This window comes from Felis catus, chromosome D1 (assembly GCF_018350175.1).
Source record: "Felis catus isolate Fca126 chromosome D1, F.catus_Fca126_mat1.0, whole genome shotgun sequence".
Classification (NCBI taxonomy): Eukaryota; Metazoa; Chordata; class Mammalia; order Carnivora; family Felidae; genus Felis; species Felis catus.
Genome location: NC_058377.1, coordinates 61,977,739 through 61,995,709, shown reverse-complemented (window position 1 = coordinate 61,995,709; position 17,971 = coordinate 61,977,739). Strand labels below are relative to the sequence as shown.

At 42.7% G+C, this 17,971-nt stretch overlaps 2 protein-coding genes and 1 long non-coding RNA gene across 3 annotated transcripts; 2 read left to right on the top strand and 1 right to left on the bottom strand.

Annotated features, from left to right (window-relative positions):
• Positions 1 to 4,542: 4,542 nt before the first annotated feature.
• On the top strand, positions 4,543 to 6,472 carry LOC102901394 (ubiquilin-3-like). Its single transcript, XM_011286574.4, has one exon. It carries the CDS (start codon positions 4,758 to 4,760, stop codon positions 6,375 to 6,377), a length of 1,620 nt encoding a protein of 539 aa, XP_011284876.2. The 5' UTR covers positions 4,543 to 4,757; the 3' UTR covers positions 6,378 to 6,472.
• Positions 6,473 to 6,998: 526 nt separating this feature from the next.
• On the top strand, positions 6,999 to 14,812 carry LOC123380485. Its single transcript, XR_006586321.1, has 3 exons — positions 6,999 to 7,070; positions 7,493 to 7,585; positions 11,997 to 14,812. It is a non-coding gene; the product is annotated as an uncharacterized LOC123380485 (long non-coding RNA).
• Positions 8,606 to 11,613, bottom strand: LOC101101666 (olfactory receptor 52D1). Its single transcript, XM_023239495.2, has one exon. The coding sequence runs from the start codon at positions 11,176 to 11,178 to the stop codon at positions 10,222 to 10,224; it is 957 nt and encodes a 318-aa protein (XP_023095263.1). The 5' UTR covers positions 11,179 to 11,613; the 3' UTR covers positions 8,606 to 10,221.
• Positions 14,813 to 17,971: the final 3,159 nt, after the last annotated feature.

Sequence of the window (17,971 nt, the reverse complement as noted above, 5' to 3'; positions counted from 1 at the left end):
TCACCAAGAACATCACCAAAGACAGCATTTAAGCAGAGATATGATCAATAATGTGAGTGAGCAAGTGAAAGTTAGGAGCAAGAGTTCCCACACAAATGGGATGTCAGTTAAAAAGCAGGCATGAGCTGGGTATGTTCCAGGAATACAAGAAGGCCACTGTGACCGGGGCAGGGTGCTCAAGAGATGAGTCAGGCGGTCAGCCCGGGGCCAAATTGTCAGAGCATTTTAATCTTGGTAAGGCATTTAGATTAATCCAAATAGAATAAGAAAAGCTTTGGTAGTTTTGCATAAAGAGGTGAGGTTTGGGGCGCCTGGGTGCCTCAGTTGGTTAAGTGTCTGACTTTGGCTCAGGTCATGATTTCACGATTTGTGAGTTCAAGTCCCACATCAGGCTCTCTGCTGTCAGCATAGAGCCTACTTAGGATCCTCTATCCCCCTCTCTCTCCTCCTCCCCCACTCATGCTCTCTCTTTCTCAAAAATAAATAAGGGGAACTGGGTGGCTCAGTCAGTTAAGTGTCAGACTTTGGCTCAAGTCATGATCTCACAGATCGTGAGTTCAAGCCCTGCATCGGGCTGTGTGCTGACAGCTCAGAGCCTGCAGCCTGCTCCGGATTCTGTGTCTCTCTCTCTGCCCTTCCCCCGCTTGCACTCTGTCTTTCTCTCACTCTCTCAAAAATAAACATTTTAAAAACAGACAGAGGTGAGGTTAATTGACCTATATTTGCTACTGTGGGAAGTAGTGACTCAAATGGGCCAAGAGAGGAAGTAGGGAAACCAGCTAGGAGGCTGTGGCGGTGTTGGAAGTGTCGAGGTGATCAGAGTCAGGATTTATGTCAAAGAAAAAGGCTCTAATACTTGCTGATAAATTAAATGTGAAAAGAAAGGACTCAGGGGTGATTCCTGTGTTTCGGGCCTGAACAACTAAATGAATGATGATCTTTTGAAAAGGGAGAAGAGGCCAGGGGGAGCAGTAACTTGAGATTCTGTTCTGATATTAGCTGTCTTGTTTGTCAAACTAGCCGGGATAGGGAAGACTATGGGAGAAACAGGTTTGCGGAGAGAGAGTCAAGAATTCATTCACTGTTTTATATGATTCCATTTATCACGACAACAAAGGATTCTTGTATATGTTTGCTCCACATTCATTCTGTTGTTGGATTTTATTTAGGTAAGCAAAACATCACAGACTTCCATGACGATAAATCATTGTCTGTGTCCTTAATTCAATTTCTCTTTCTGCCTCCTTCCCTTCCTCTTTCCCTTCCACCTTTCCTTTCTTCCTTCCTACCTGTATTTTATTAAGGGCCTGCTGGCAATGGGGCTACAGTAGCAAATAAGATAAGGTCCTTGGTTTCATGGAGCTTATATTCTAGTGAAGGGGAATGGAAACATAAAATGAATAGTAAAGAAGAAATATGACATAATAAATTCTGTGCAGATAATTAAAATAGACTGATAAGATACAGAATGGTTGGAAAGGGCTTTGTGAAGAGATGATTTGAAAGGTAAGAAGGATGAACCTGTAAAGATTAGGTGGACAAGCATTAAAGGTTTAGGGAACGGCAATCGCAATGGCTTTAAGTATGGGGAGGCACTTGGCCTGTTTCAGACGTAAGAGGGAGGCCAGTGTGGCCGGGTTTCATAAGGAAGGAGAAATCACCATCAGAAAGTCAAGGTGATAAGCAGGAGTCCAACCAAGGAAGGCTTTGTAGCTAGACAAAGGCTTTGGATTTTATTGCAAAGGTGATACGGAGGTAATCTTTGCTACTCCCGCCAGGGGAGTAATCTCTTCTGGAGTTTAGTTAAATTTATAAGATTATCATAAATCACACTTGGCTCAAACCAACTCAGTGGAGTACAGAAAGGAAAATAGCTCACTAGCAGGTCAGAATTAGGCATTTTTCATTTAAGGGGAATCTTTACAGCAGTCCATGTCCAGTTAGCATGGCCACCCAGGAGCCATCTTCTCCCAGGTGACAATATTTGGTTAAAAAAAAAAATTAAACTCTCATTAGTTTTTTCTGGAGCAAATTGCTGACAAAAACACTGAAACTGCATTTAATAATAAGTTTTCATAGAGTTTGATGTCTAATAAAACTATTATTGAGATGGGAAAACCTTAACCAATCTCTGTGAAGAATATGGGAATGTAATATGTTTTCTGGAAATTAGATCTTAATATAATAAACTTTAAGGCAGGTGCATAAAGTCAGTGCTTTATTGAACTGATTGGACTCCTAAGAGGAGACCACACTTCCCTCACCAGTCCATTTGGAGTTGTCTTCATCATCTGCAGCTGAATATGCCTCTGGGCACTTGGTCAACTCTAACTTGGTCAAATCTATTCTCCTTGTCTCCCAGTCTAGTTACAGACCTGACCGCAGGATGTGCCAAAGCTTGGCAGTGACTGTGGTATTGAAGTCATACTCAATTTGACAAGTGTCTTCTCTGTGCCAGTTACTTTGGATGGCACTTTGTATGCATTATCTCCTTGAATCTCTGAAACAAATCTGTGAAAAACTACCCATTTATAGACGATAAAACTCTGGCTTCCAAAAAGGATAAATGACTTATTGATGGTTCTAAAAAGTAGTAGGAGTGGGATTTAAACGAGGGCTACTTTACTCTAGAGAGCCCATGTTCCCCATTTTCCCCCTAGGTAGTAAGTTTTAATTGATTAAATAAAATAGCAAGTTGATTGTTTTATTTTCTAATGATAAAATGAATATAGGTACACTGTAAAATATTCAAATGGTGTCAGATTCTCAGGAAGGATGAAGTGAGATTCCCGTGCTAAATAACTCAGTGGACAATGTGGGAAAGGCATCCTCATTGAGACACAAGTGTATGAATGGTCCCCTTGTCTCCTCTCTTACAGGTTCTATTGTCAGGATCTGAGATGTCTCCTTCCCGAGCACCCACCGGACAAGAGAATCTGTGAGAGAGGAGACAAGGCAATGGTTCACCTCACAGGCTACATGGGAGGAAAAATCCCTGGAAACATGAGATATGTGAAGGCAATTCTGGAGGACTGTTACCTGGAATGGTCTTTAATTCCTGTTACAGATTAATTTATTAGTTAATGAAAAGCAAGGAAAGTTAATTTGACTATCAATTCTGCTGGGTGAAACTCAAACAAAATTCCCACAAGGAATTGTTTGCTAATAATATTCATACGATAGAAGTTGTTCTGAGGTCTGGGCATTCCTAGGAAAGGCCCACTAGACTGCTTGCTACCAGCCAGCCATGAGGCTCACTGTATGAAGTTCCCCAGGACTGAGGAGCTCTTTTAAACTCAGAAATTGCAACTTATCAGAGTCCTGCTATTAGTTTAATACAGGAGATGCTGATTCAAACTAGTCCACGTTTGGGGCCCCTGGATGGCTTCAGTCGTTTAAGCATCCGACTTCGGCTCAGGTCATGATCTCATAGTTTGTGGTTTCGAGCCCCACGTTGGGCTCCACACTGACAGTTTGGGATTCCCTCTCCCCATCTCTCTCTGCCCCTCTCCCACTCAGTCCCACTCACTCTCTCTCTCTCTCTCTCAAAAATAAATAAATAAACATTAAAAATTTTCAATTATCCCAAGTTTAAGAGCATATATCAGTGTCCCATAAACAATTTAGTTGTAGAGAGATCTAGATGCTCATGTTCCCCACGTCGAGCAGAACCTTCTGAAGGTGGTCTTGTAGACAGCTAAGTTCTAAATTTATAGTCCTTGGAAATCACAGAATCAGAAAAGGGGTCAAGTATATAATGGCAAAAGACTGACAGCCTGACATCTTCACAGTTTAAATACAATTACCTCAGAGATCTGACCGACTTTACCTGGGGTCTCACCTGCCTGGAGTGGTCAAAACAGTGCCTTAGAGAGTCACCATTTTCTGCTTTTTCAGCTGAAATATGTCCCCTCCCAAGTGACAATTTCCTTTTCAAATGTATCTTAAATCTAATCATTATTAAGTCATCAAGACCTAGAGTAGAATTACTTTCTCATAATCTCTTTTGTCTCAGCTCTGATCCTCGAGAGTTGAGATCCGACTTGATCTCTCTAAGAACAACTGAGTTCACAAGTTCTTGGGGAACATGATGCTGTTTTTCTTAGAACCATGTCAATAAGTCACTCAGCGTGGTAGGCCTCAGAGATACAAGCTTCCTACAAGCCTCGGATGAGGCCAAATGGACTGGTTATACTTATCTTCACTCTGTTCATTTAGAAACAAGGGAACTTAGGGCCTTGACTGGGCCATGGTCCCAGTACAGTAACTTAGTGAATGACAGGTGACTAGAATCAGCACTTCCTGAGCCAGATTCTTAAGCCAGCGCCTTTTCTGCTCAGTTACATTCGTTTACCAAAAACTCAAGAGGTATGATTTTCAACAGTGAAATAGGCTGGTGCAAAACATGTTTCTAGACAGAAACATTTAATTTTTTTCTATTGCTATTTAAGTCGAATTGTAAACAGAGCCAACCTCACACAGGGAGAAGAGACCTCTGCCCTTCCCCCATTCTGGTCTACTTCTCAACTGTGACCTCATCACTGACATCATATTCCCTGAGGCTGGCCCTGGCGAAGGGCTGCTGACACCCTATGGGAGCCAGGTGGCTGCAGGGCTGCATTAGGAGGTGGTGTCCGGAGTTCGTGGGTGAGTGGACGTCCCTGAACACCTATGGTCCCTGCATCCGGGTGTGCTTAGTGCTGCATCTGGGCTTCTACATGTCCGCAGGTGGCCCTGCATTTCACGCTTGAGGACATATGGCCCGGGCTAGGGAAGAAGCAGGGGACAGCCGGCTGGTATCTCGTAGGGAGCCGTCATCACGCATCATCAGAGTGTCTGTCAAGACCCCACAGGACTGCCAGGAATTTATGCTGGCAGAAAATAGCAGTGTCCACCACTTTAAGAAACAGATCTCTAAACGCCTTCACTATAACACTGACCAGTTGGTGCTCATTTTCACTGGAAAGATCCTCCGGGATCAAGACATACTGAGCCAGCGTGGCATCCTTGATGGCACTACGGTCCACTTGGTGGTGAGGACCCATCTGAAAGGAACTCCGCCTGGTCCCGGAACTCTGCTAGGCCCCACCGGCCACTGTGTGCATCGCTTTGGACCGTCCACCTCGGACAGTGCTGGGATGCTGGCCAGGCTGGGCCGGCTGGCCCGGAGGTCCCCTGATCTGGCTGACTTTCTTGGCCAGATGGCTCAACTCTTAATGGTCTTCTCGGAAGACCCTATGGTCCAAGGCCTGGCAAATGAGAAAGCAGCCAATGCCAGCCATACTCTTGAATCCTCAAGGCCAGTACAGAAATCTGAGCCAGCTCCTAAGGCTCTGGAAACCTTGCAGAACCCAGCCCGGCAACAGCAGCTCCTGCAGGCAGACAAGTGGGGGCTAGAGGCCTTGAAGGCAGTGCCAGGTGGTGACAATGCTATGCATCCAGTCTGCTCTGATATCCAGCAGCTCATGCTCTTCACTCTGGCCCCATTACTTGCCTCCAAAGGCCACAACCCAAGTTCAGAGCTTTATAAAGAGGAGGTCAATGCTCACAGCAGTACTGACACTACTACCAACATCCCCACAGCCTCAGCACCTGCCAGGCCATTTGCACAAAAGGTCAGTGCAGAAGAGGTTACCCAGGCCAGGAGCGTGGCCTCAAATCAGGCCAATTCAGGATACGGGACTGGTATGCCAGATGTAAGTTTGGGCCAGGATCTTCTCTTTCAGGATGGTCAGCAGCCCACAGGGAAAACCACTTTAACCGGTCAGCTTAGACCCTCACCCTCTGCCTCGCATAGGACCTTGCATGTCCTGCAGCAGAATCCAGCTCTTCTCCACCAGTTGGCAACTGGAAGCCCCCTGAGACATCACATGCCACTGCTTTCCATCCTGACCAATCCACGAGCACTGCAGGCATTGATACAGATAGGAAAGGGCCTGCAGATACTGTCCAAGGAGGTGGCTGGGCTGGGACCTTACTTATGGGGCCAGGGTAGGCCACATGGGACTAGACAGTGCCCTGAAGCTAGGGCTGGAGGGCAGGGCCAGAGAGCAGACTCCATACAACCCACCTTGGCTGTTCTTCAGCTTCTCCACGCACTGGACAATGCCTGCTTCCAGTCCACTCAATCCTCACTACCTTCATCCCCCCTCACTGAAGGCCTCTACCAGCGAGAACTGGAACATCAGAGGGCCATGGGTTTTACTAATCGGGATGCCAATCTACAGGCTCTTATGACCACAGGCGGAGATAGTCATACTGCCATTGACAGGATGCTGGGGGTACCGGAAGCCCAGGTGCCTCCAGCTGACGCCCCCAGTGCACCACCTCATGGAGAGGGAGGGAAGGGAAGGGGGAAGGGAGGGGAGAGGAAGTAGCCTATTTTGAATCCTTCCTACTTAGATCGTGTGCACACTTGAACAACTCCCCTCCCTCACTGCCCAAGCCTGTTCTACATTAAAAACATTGCTTGGATCTTATGTGTGATGTCAATTTGGGGGTATGTAGGCAAAGAAAATATTGTTTGGGGGAGAGATTGATCATGTTATCGGGTCTTGGGTCTGGGCTGCACCTACTCTCATACCCCTAATCTCAGAGCTTTTTCTAAATTTGAACGTGAGGTGGGGAAATCCTGAGTGTTTCCAGCAACCTAGTTCCCTATCAACATTACCATCATCGTCACAAGCCACCTCTGGTCCAACGCCAGAGCGACTCTGAATGAATCCCGGCTCTGCCCCCTCCCCCCCCCCCCCCCCACTCCACCGCGGGAAGCCGCTCTCTCTTTTCATCTTCGGGTCCAGTGTCTCCGTATTACAGAAAACCTGTTCAACCTCCCTCTCAGCTCTGGCTCTTTCCTGCCTGTCTGTGCCAGAATCCTGCTTTAGGAGGTGAACCCCCCCGCCCCCCACCCCCACCCCAGGCAGGTTTCTTCCCTTTATGTCATAAAAGACTTGACTCTGCTGCCTTATCAGACACTGAACTTCTCTCTCCTTTCGTCTCTGAATTTCTTGAAACTCCTCCTCTTTCAATGCCCACGTTTCCCCATCCTCTGCAATCAGACACTTACCGCAGTGAGTCATTTCTCCTCTTCCCATTATTTTTTTTTGTATGGAGTCTTCTATGCAGACCCATATAGCTGCTTTATTTACTCTATTTTTTTATCCCTTTTTTGTTTTTGAGTGGTGATTCCTGTGAGTATGCTACACTGATTGATTCTCCATTCACCATTCAGGGAATTTGACCATGTCCTTTGCTGTGGCTCTTACTTCCATGTTCGTGGTTCCTTAATATCTTAGTCCATTTGTACTTTCCTTAGTTTACCAGCCTACCCCTGGGTGTCACAGAGGAACCTCTGGCTGGCATGGTCAGAAAGAGCTCAGCATCCTTCCCTGGGCCCCATTCCTACTCTCAATTCTGGGGTCCTTGTGTCTTAGTGAAAGTCACCAATACTTTCCTAATCCACTCATTCTCTTTGTAAACTGTCATCTGTCAGTGAGGAGATTCATAGTGTAGGCACATGAAGCGTGACCAGAAGACCAGGGCTCATATGTAGCCATGCAGCAGGATAACAGCTGATGAAAGAGAGGTAGGAAGCATATTAGAAGCGTTACTTTGGGGAAACCAGCGACTATAGATTTAGAGCCAGCTCCAGGGGTCAACTGACCCTGGGCTGAAAAACAGCTGAATCTCGTGCTTCCTGGGGGCTAGAGAGGAGGGACATCTCTGAGCTACACACTGTGACTTCATTGTTTTGTGACACCCCATGAACAGACCTGAAGGTTGTGGCCATCAGGGACTGTGGATAAAATACTTTTGGGACCACATGACCCACCAACGGTCCTGATACACTTCACTCTATTCTTCACTTCCCTGTGGCACCAGGATGTTAGTCTGAATTTCTGAGATCAGGGATGCACATTTGGTCCCAGGGAAGAGTGAGAGTCTGGGGTGAAGTGTGAGTGATGGGCAAGGCAGTATCCCGAGCCTCTGGAAGCATGCCTCCTCTTTTATCATGTGGAGTCCCATGGTCAGACACCTGAGTGAGGTGGGAAATCTTGACAATAATGTTAATAGTCTTCCTGTGGACTGGACCCTGCTACCTCCAGTTTTATAGAAGCCTATGGACTTCTACAAATCCCCTTCCCCATCTAGGGAACTATTACATTTTAGCTTCAGGATGATAAAAGGGCCAAAAACAGAACTTTAAGGAGTGGAGCTTGCTGCCAGGGCTGTAGAATCCTCCATCTGTCTATTATCTATCGTGTGTGAAGCTTGGACTTCAGTCAGTAATGAGAAACCCTGGGGAAGACATGCCCAGTGCTGTATCCATAGGGTATCCGTCCAGAGTACAGGCTGTAGCTAGACCGGCCCCCGGTACCAAGGTGTTAGCAGCTGGGTGATCCTGCATCCCCCCTTCTCTTCTATTTTCCACTCTACCCCTGTAAACTTTCTCCTCGAAGCTTCCTTGAGACCTCAGACATGAAAGGGGAGAATTGTTGATGAATTTGTTGGGGGAGATGAGGGAACACTAGCCTGCAAACTATGTCGGACACATTTGTCCACTCCTGAACTTAAATTTACTTACCAATACCTCAGTCTTCTGTAGCTCTGTGGTACTGTAAGTCTAGCCCCCAGATGGATGCATTTTCAATATTACTATGGGAGTCCAAAGTCCTGAATCCTGGCCCTGCCTTTGATAGTAACTTCCTGGGTTACTGACTCTCTCTTTCTTCTAGGAAAAATGTGAGGTTCACGGCAGGTAATTAGCGTGATGGTGAGCGTTACCTTGTGAGGTAGACCTTTTGATCAGATGAAGCCAGCATCTTAGGGGAGCAAGCATATGGCCCACAAAGGAGCATTTCAGGAACAGAACAGCACTTCCCCTCCACATTCCCACCTTCCGCTCCTTTGTATATATTGTTCTCTGTTCCTGAGATCATTACATCACTGGGTCTCTTTACCATTTACTGCCTCAGAAGATAACAGCTCTTCACTTCCGCTACTATGTGTTTGTGCAGCTGGGCATCCTCACATGTATCTCATACTGAAGAAGGTATGAGATACTGTCCATATAGATGCATAATCTTGGCACTTTTAGCTTCTCTGAATCATAGGCTCTTAATGAAAGATGCTGATAGTAACCATGTTTTGAATTATGGAAAGGAGCAACCGGTGACTTATTTGTGTATTTTAGAACTGAGGTTACTAGGGCAAAGGAGGGTTATTAAAAAAGGCACTTGGATTTTGAGAAGGCCCCTCTGAATTCTTAATGAGGGATAATTTTATGGCTAAAAGGAAAGGGATTTCAAAACAGAAGACCAGAGGAGGAATGGGAGAAAATACAGTTTTAACAGGCACTATTCATATCCCAAGACCTGTCTAAATATTTTAGGGTTGTTATTTGATATAGGTATCATAATAATCCTGTAAATGATATAATATAAAACCATCCTAAATAAGTTATAAGTTGACTAATAAAGTTCAGAGTGTACATAACGTTCTCATATTTATTGGTTGACCATTTTACATGTCAGGCACTGTCTTAAGTTTTCTGCATTCATTAACTTACTTATTCCTCACCACAGCATTAACAGTTAGATATTAACATTTACTCATTTGACAGTTGGACAAACCAAGGCATAGAGAGATTTAGCATCAGGCTCAAGACCACAAAAACAGTAAGCAGAGGAACCAGGATTCACATCCAGAAACTCTGACCTTAGACTTTTTGCTCTTCATCACTATCCAAAACATTGAAATCAGACAAATTTACCTAAAATGATCATTTTTTAAAACTTGGACTCACAGAAGAATATTTCCACTATGAAACACAGACTCATTTAAGAAAAGGAATTGACCTGATCTTTAGTAAGTCATGGAAATATTTGCAGGAAAAGAAAAAAAATCAGGAGCATTCTGCACGGGCACTATTGTAGCTACTGAGATATCTCCAAGGTGTGCTTATTCCTAATTGTAAAATTTCCCCAAGAGTAAAAATATTATCATCTCTCTGAGTTATTCAGTGTTGCCCAAAGAGCCTCAAGAATGTGTTGTGTTCAATGTGATTTTTGGTATTTCCAATTCATCTGACCTTCCCTTTGCTTCCACTACTTCCTCTCCTAAAAACACGCTTACGTCATATTAGAGGCCTCCATCCATGTAAATGTACCTAGAAAGCTCAGAACCCATTTACTTTCCTTATCCCTAGCCTGTACTCAAATTTCATGTTGAAATTTTCCCCAAGTGAAGCAGCCTCAGAAGTCGGCTCCGAATCTCCTTGGTCCTAGCCCCATAGATGATCGGGTTGAGCACAGGAGGCACCAGCACGTACAGGTTGGCCAGAAAAATGTGCACATTCTTGGGGACTCGGTGCTGGCCAAAGCGGTGGGTGAGGAAGGAGAAGAAGGCAGGGATGTAGAAGACCAGGATGACCCCCAGGTGGGAGCCACAGGTACTCAGAGCCTTGTGCCTGGCATCTTGAGATGGAAGGCGGAAGACAGCATGCAGGATAAAGCCGTAGGAAATGGCAATGAGGATGGCATCCAGACCCATGGCCAGCAGGGCCACAGTCAGCCCATAGACAATATTGACAGTGATGTTGGCACAGGCCAGGCGAGCGATGCCCATGTGCTCACAGTATGTGTGGGCCATGACATGGTGACCACAGTAAGGCAGTCGCCTCAACAAGAAGATGAATGGGGTCACAATGGCCACACTACGGAATAGCCCAACAAGGCTAATCATGCCTATGATGCTATGGTTGAGAATAGTTGTGTATCTCAGTGGGTTGCAGATTGCCACGTAGCGATCAAAGGCCATGGCTAGAAGAACTGAGGACTCCAGAGCATAGATAGAATGGACACAAAACATTTGGGCCAGGCATCCACCAAAGGAAATCTCTCCAGCATGCAGCCATAAAGTGGACAGCATCTTAGGCACCGTGGTGGAGCTGAGAGCCAGGTCGGTGAGCGAAAGAAGGCACAGGAAGAGGTACATGGGTGCATGAAGAGCACTGTCTGTCACAATGACCAGGATGAGGGCAGCATTCCCAGCCAGCGCTACAAGATACATGGCGCAGAAGGGGATGGCGATCCAGACATGGGCCCACTCCAGCCCTGGGATGCCCGTCAGGATGAGTGTGCCTGGGAGACTATCCTCACTGATGTTGGAAGCTGACATTCTGCTTGGAAATAAACGCCTCTATCCAAGTGGTCATGGTATTCTGGCCCTGTAATATCAGGTTGTTGGGTCACTCACATAAAATGATGAACTTTCTGTGAAACCATCTTTTTAGGTGGAGAAAAATATTTATTATTATTAACTTGTTCAAGAGTCTTGAAATATGCTATCACATATAGTCTTTTTCTTCTTTATGCTAATTCCTGTACCCATCCATGATGTTTATAGTTCTATATTCCAAGCACCAAACATTTAAGCATCTTTCCAATATGATCCTTCACAACTTACGTGCTACACATCCTGTCCATCATTTATTAGTCTAGTCCACTCACATTGAGGAATATTCCTTCTCTCTTTCATTCATGCTTATAGAATCTTCTGTCTTCATTTTCCCCCTCCTTTCTAAGCTTTTTTCTCTTTTTTCTAAGCTTCAGTTAGTTTTTCTGCCTCCCAGAAGACTTTCCTTTCTTCTGGTCCTTAATGATCTTTTATTGTTATTTTTTATCCTTCAACTACTTTACAAAATCCCAATGGCTGAGACTATGCCTTTATGCAATTGTATACTCTACACTGACCATGACTGAGTCCTGATGTAGACATTTTGTAAATCGTCAACTTAAGACTCAATTCCATTAACTTTACTAACATATCATTGACTTTTTGACTTCATGATATAATAATGCAATCACTGTATTTTCTGCATTTGTATGTATCTTCATAAATATACAGTGCATAACTTCATTTTATATCTTACCTGGAATGTCTAGAAAAAGGCCAGTCCACCTGATTGTGCTTCCATATCTCCTGATTATCTACAGCGTGCTGAGTATTCCCGAAGATACAGTAGAAGAAAGACAGAGATACATGAGACATTCCAGCTGAGAGACAGACTTCCTACCGTGGCAAAGCCAACCTGAGGTCTTGTGTGACCCCCAGTGTAATGACTGGATCCTGAGGCTAGATCAGAAGACCAAGTGCTGACAGAAGCACATCAGGGGAGAAAATGGAGTGTCCTGGTGTTGCTCACAGTGAAGATATTTTGGAAAGGGAATCTGTTTTTGTTGTAGAAGTCTAGCTGGTATTTCAAACATTTTCCCTTAGTAAAACATTGTCTACTAAAAAGAAATCTGTACAGGATTCTGAGAAACTTGAATTGTAGTCCCAATTCTCTAACAGAATTGATTGTGACACTGAAGAAATATTCTTCTTCTTTGGGCTGTCTTAATTTGGAAAAATTAATGACTCAATAGTCATTCTCTGTTTTGTATCTGCTCATTATGTGTCATTGGAATAATCCCACAACATTTTCAGGCCTTTTGTTTTTTATCACTAAATTTGAAATGGCATCATGTGATTTCTATCCTCAAAAAACTTACGGTTGTGCAAAAAGTAATATTCATGAAATTAAAAATATAAGCACCACAAATAATCACCCCCATTTTTTTGCAACCTCTTTATCATCTAACAACCTTCTGGAGCAAATAGAGTGCAATTACCATTGGCACTCTTAATCAATAGGAAGACAAGGTCTAGAGAAGTAAACTGATGTCATCTACATCACAGAGTATGTTAATTTCACAACTGAAATAAGGGGTCCTGATTTATGTGTCCTGATTCAGATTTTTCAAGTTTTACTTCACCCAAATATGCATAAATGTGACCAATATCTGAATTCTTAGATATTTCTTTCAAATAAGCCACTTTTTCTAATATCAATTCATAAGGCTGCAATTAATTTATTAGTTAATGAATATCAAAGAGATAAAGAGAATTGAGGAGCCCCTCTTATTTGGACAGAGATTTTCACTGATGACACCAAAGAGTCTTGGTCTCAACCTTGACACGAGCCTCGACACTAGGGGAAAGAGGCTTGGATGGTAGAGGGCGGAGAGCGACAATTATTACCATCTTCCCTTCCCCTCTCTTCCCAGCCTATTCTTGCCCCTGAAGGAAGTTTTTAAGTGGTTATTATAATATAGTGGTATTCTGTGATATTCTGGGTTGTGAAGAGCAGAAAAACTGTGGTTACAGAAGAGTTGGATTTATTTCCCCTGAGAAGCAAGGGGATAAGGATATTGAGGGGGTGCCACCCTGGTACACAATGGGCGCATCCACCCAAATGTCCCAGGGTCTTGTCCTTGAGTCCCCCTCTCTGACCTAGACCTCAGTTATTTAACCCTGTGTTCTTTCATTGAACACAGTTGTTGGAATCTGATTTCAAGACCGAACCTCTGTGGTAGACACACACTTGCAGACGGGGCATACTGAGGTTGGAGCTATGTGAGAGGTGTCCTGAGAGTGAGGCTCTGGGGACAGAGGGTGGTCGAGTGACAGCTTGTGCAGGAGGTATGAATCTGAATACACAGTGTGACTAAAGGAGGTAAAAGCTGTGTTTCTGTGCAAGTTTGGGTGGGTGTGGGATGAGGGAGCAGAGGGGGCTGAATGTGTAATCTGGATTGAAATAGCTGATCTTTCTCTCACCTGAGTTTTCTGGGCTCAGTGAATGTCTTCGGTTCAGCTCTATGGCCCAGCCTCCTCTGGTCAACGGGCTTGATAAGTGAGCTTATTTATTGACTCTGTCTGTGATGCTCAGGAGTGTAAAGCAAAGTGGCGACCTCCAGGGACTTGGTCCATGAAACACACTTTGAGAAAGAGAACAAGAAGGGGGGGGTGGTAAAATGAGGAAGAAATAAGGAAGGAGAATCTTCTTTGATGACTTTGCCAGGAAAGTGGAAATGAAACATCCGGTATACTTTGTTTTATGTTTTATCCTTTCCTCTCATCTCTCTGTTTCTCTTTTCTTCCTTGTCACTTCCTTTCTTTTCTTCTCTTTGCTTCTGTCCTCCTGGAACTCTTCTCACTGTGAACCCACCAGAATTCTATGCTCATAGGCAGGAAATAATGGTAGTGGACAAGTGCATACATCGTTGTACTGTAGGCTTCACTTACAAAGTGATCTTACAAAGTGAACACAAGTTCAAATATCAAATTACCAAGAATTTCAATATGATGACAGCAGAGCTTTAAGGAAAGCACAAGGACCTTCTGAGCATGGGCACCATGTAACTGTCCTGCTTGTTTGCCATGAAGCAGACCTGGTTGGAAATGACATCAGTGCCCTAGGTAGATCCCCTCAGCTCCCTAACTCCAGCCATCTCTCTGGTCCCTGCACCAGGGATTCCTGGCATCAAAACCCTTTGCAGAATAGGTGATTTTTCTTCCATGACTTCAGAGTACTCACCTCTCTTATTTTGTAATATACATATCTCCTTTCAAATTATTGTAATCTAACATTCATTCAAACGTTGCATGTGGGTATATCCTAAAAGAATTTTCAAATCACTATATTCTCTTCAAAACTTTAAAAGGACTCTAAGAACTTTCATTAAAAGTGTAAAGAGCAGAAAAAGACCTAATTTCTAGTATTTTGTGAATATTGACATTAGAAATAAAACTCCCATAGGACAGTTTTTAATTTATTTTATGGAAATTGTATGCCCTAGAAATTTCCAATTCAGCAATGCCCATTTAAAAGTATTTGAGCAAGATTTTCTTAATTTTCAGAAATTCAAAAATATTGCTCTCTCTCTTTAAAGTTGGTCTGTATTCCCACATGTATATTTTTGCTTGAATATCTCATTATAACACTTATATGTTTCTAATAATACAAAGAGATTTTATTTCTTGTAATTATGGGATGCAAATGTTAAAATGTTGTAATATAACAATTATTATAATCATTAATTAATAAAAGCTATATGATAATGTTTAAATTTTATCGAGTATATACATAGGGCTAATTTGTTTTCAGAATATTATTTCTTAATGAGGTTGATGGAGCTTTTAATTTTTTCCAATTAACCTCATGTATTCATTAGTCCATATTGATTCAATGAAGTGGGGTTTGTACTTAGATGCTCTTAATTTTACCTTTATAAAAATAAGCTCTAAGAACCCATAGTTAAGTAAGTAACTTAGTTGGGAGTGGAGGGAGTTTCTTCCGCACTGTGGGAATCCAGCTATAATTGAGAGTAACTGCTGTAATCAGCAATGGTCCTGAGAGAGGAGTTTCTGGCAAAGGAGAGTGCCCTCATAGTGGGTACTCTGAGGAGGGATTCCAGCCAGGTGGTGCTGGTATATCTGAAGAACATGACGAGGTTGTTTCAAAGTAAGGACCAAAAAAAAAAGCCACTTAAAACCTACTGTTTCTATTAGAATCAACTGGTATCACCAATGAAAACAGGGGAACTTGGGTGACACGAACAGGAACAGAGTGTGCATAGGATAATCAAATCCCCTAGCCCTGACCCAGCTTTCTAATCGGCCTCTACTGCCCTCTACTGGCAGCGTCTAACAGCCAGCCAGCAGGTGGAGGGAAAGTGTGGTCCCAGCCTAGGCACCCCCAAGCAGAGCACAGAAGGGTTTGAAGCTGAGAGACAATGGCTTAGCAAGTAACACAAAAACCCTGTACTCATATTTGTGCATGCGTGTGTTATAACCTGTATGACATTTTGGGATTTAATAAATATAAGTCATATATAAAAATCAAAATAAATCCATTCATTTAGCTATACTTGATAATTTTTTATTATAAAATAAATGAGAAACATATCACTAAGAACATGGGAAAAATTGTCTGAGATTAACTAAATTTAGGATTGAATAAAACTCAAAAATATTTTATAAAATTTATAAAAATAGTGTTTAATGAATAATACATAACTTTTCTAACGTACATCTTCACTAAAACCAAAAACATGTATAAAACATGACATAATTTTTTTATCTTTAGAAGTCATCTAGTGAATTTTGAAAAATAGAGGAGTTCATAAAATATGTCAGTTACATTTACAAGTACTAAATTTAATAATTCACCTTTCAGAATTATTTTTCTTTCCAGTTAACAGCATAGTCTAATGATAGATATTTAAATAAAATTGCAAAAATTACCTGAAGTTAACCAAGTAAAAAAAGAGGTCTTTACTCTTTGAATCTTTCTTTAATTATCTTTCATGTAACTCCTCATTAAGAACTATGACTTGGGGCACCTGGGTGACTCGGTTAAGCGTCTGACTTCAGCTCAGGTCGTGACCTCGCAGTTCGTGAGTTAAAGCCCCATGTCAGGCTCTGTGCTGACGGCTCAGAGCCTGGAGTCTGCTTCAGATTCTGTGTGTCTCTCTCTCTGCTCCTCCCCAGCATGTGCTCTCTCTCTCTTTCTCAAAAAATTTTTAAAAAACATTAAAAAGTAAAAAAAAAGAACCATGACTTAGTCATGACTGAACTTAGTCATGACAGAACTTTATGACCTCATTTACTTTAATTATGCCTCTAAATGCTAACTTCCAACACAGTTACATTAGGGCTTAGAACTTCAACTTCAACACATGAGGTGTTTTTTTGTTTGTTTCTTTGTTTTTTTTTTTTTGTTTGTGATATACAATCAGCCCATAGAAATAGTATGGATAAAAATCATAAATATCCTCAAATTAACCCAATGTATATCCCTGGCCTCAAACGTTAGCTTTGTCTAGCAATCATTTTGTTTGCTCTGGTTAATTACCTTTATTTTCCCCATTAGGGCTTATCTCCAACATTCATTGCCCCTTTGGAGCTTGCTGTCAGACTTACACTCGGGATATAGAATATTTAAGGTTTGGTGACTACTGAAACAGATATGGGGAATGAATGAGAAAAATACGTGCAAATGACACCTAGTCTAGATTAGACAGTGTGGTTGTTAATTTTATGTGTCAACTTGGATGGTTCCCATGGTTCCTGGATAGTTGGCTAACAGTTTTCTAGGTGTGTTTGTAAGAGTGTTTCTGCATGAAAGTAGCATTTGAATTGATGCGCTCAGTAAAGCAGGTTGTCATCCCCAACATCTGTGAACATAATCCCAGCCACTGAAGGCCTGAATAGAGAAAAGTTTGCAGGAAGAAAACCTAGGTGCTTCTTCTCTGTTTGCTTCAGGTGGAACATCATCTTTTCTGGTTCTTGGTACTCCTGATTCTCGGGCCCTCAGAAGTGGACTAGAATCTCTACCTTCAGCTGCTTTGGTTCACAGGCCTTCAGGTTTAGATAGCATTACATCACCAGCTTCCCAGGGTTTCCATCTTGCACATGACAAATCATGGGACTTTTCAGCCTCTGCAGTTACATGGACAAGGGTAAAGAAAACTGAAGGGAGGTAAATATGGGAGTAAACATGGAGATAGGTGGAGGATCAATGAAGTGCGGCAGTTAGTAATCCGAGAAAGGAGAAACAATCAAGAAATATGGAACAGTCAACTGTAACAGCCTCATAATTGAGAATCCAACATATATAGGAATATTGAGGTCACTGGTGACAGTGGATGCACAGTTTTATGGTATGATATTACTATAATATTGTCCATGAAGGAGTGAATGACTAACATGAAAGAAGACATAAGGGACTCCAATGCCAAATAAGCATATCCTTGAGCAACTCATGGTACAGCGACTTGTACCAGGTTATAATATGTACACTTCTTTTTCTGCCTAAGAAATGGAAGATGAAGTATTCTAGCCAAAAATCAATGGGTCATAGAAATAGACTGATGAGTTAAGACCAAGACCTGAAGGATGGTACACACCTCGGTCATTACCTAATTTTGGAAGAAAGGATAATGTGTATGCTTTGAAGAACCTAAGGAGGAATATTTAGATTTTATAATGATCACTCTGTAAGCAAAGGGAAGAAATTGATGCATTCTGGCAGAGCTGGTGCAGGGAAAAATTAGGAGATTGCTTTGGCAATTCAGATGGTAAAAGT

Coding starts and splice junctions, on each gene's coding strand:
- LOC102901394 (XM_011286574.4), top strand. CDS start 4,758: ATGGCCCGGGCTAGGGAAGAAGCAGGGGACAGCCGGCTGGTATCTCGT.
- LOC101101666 (XM_023239495.2), bottom strand. CDS start 11,178: ATGTCAGCTTCCAACATCAGTGAGGATAGTCTCCCAGGCACACTCATC.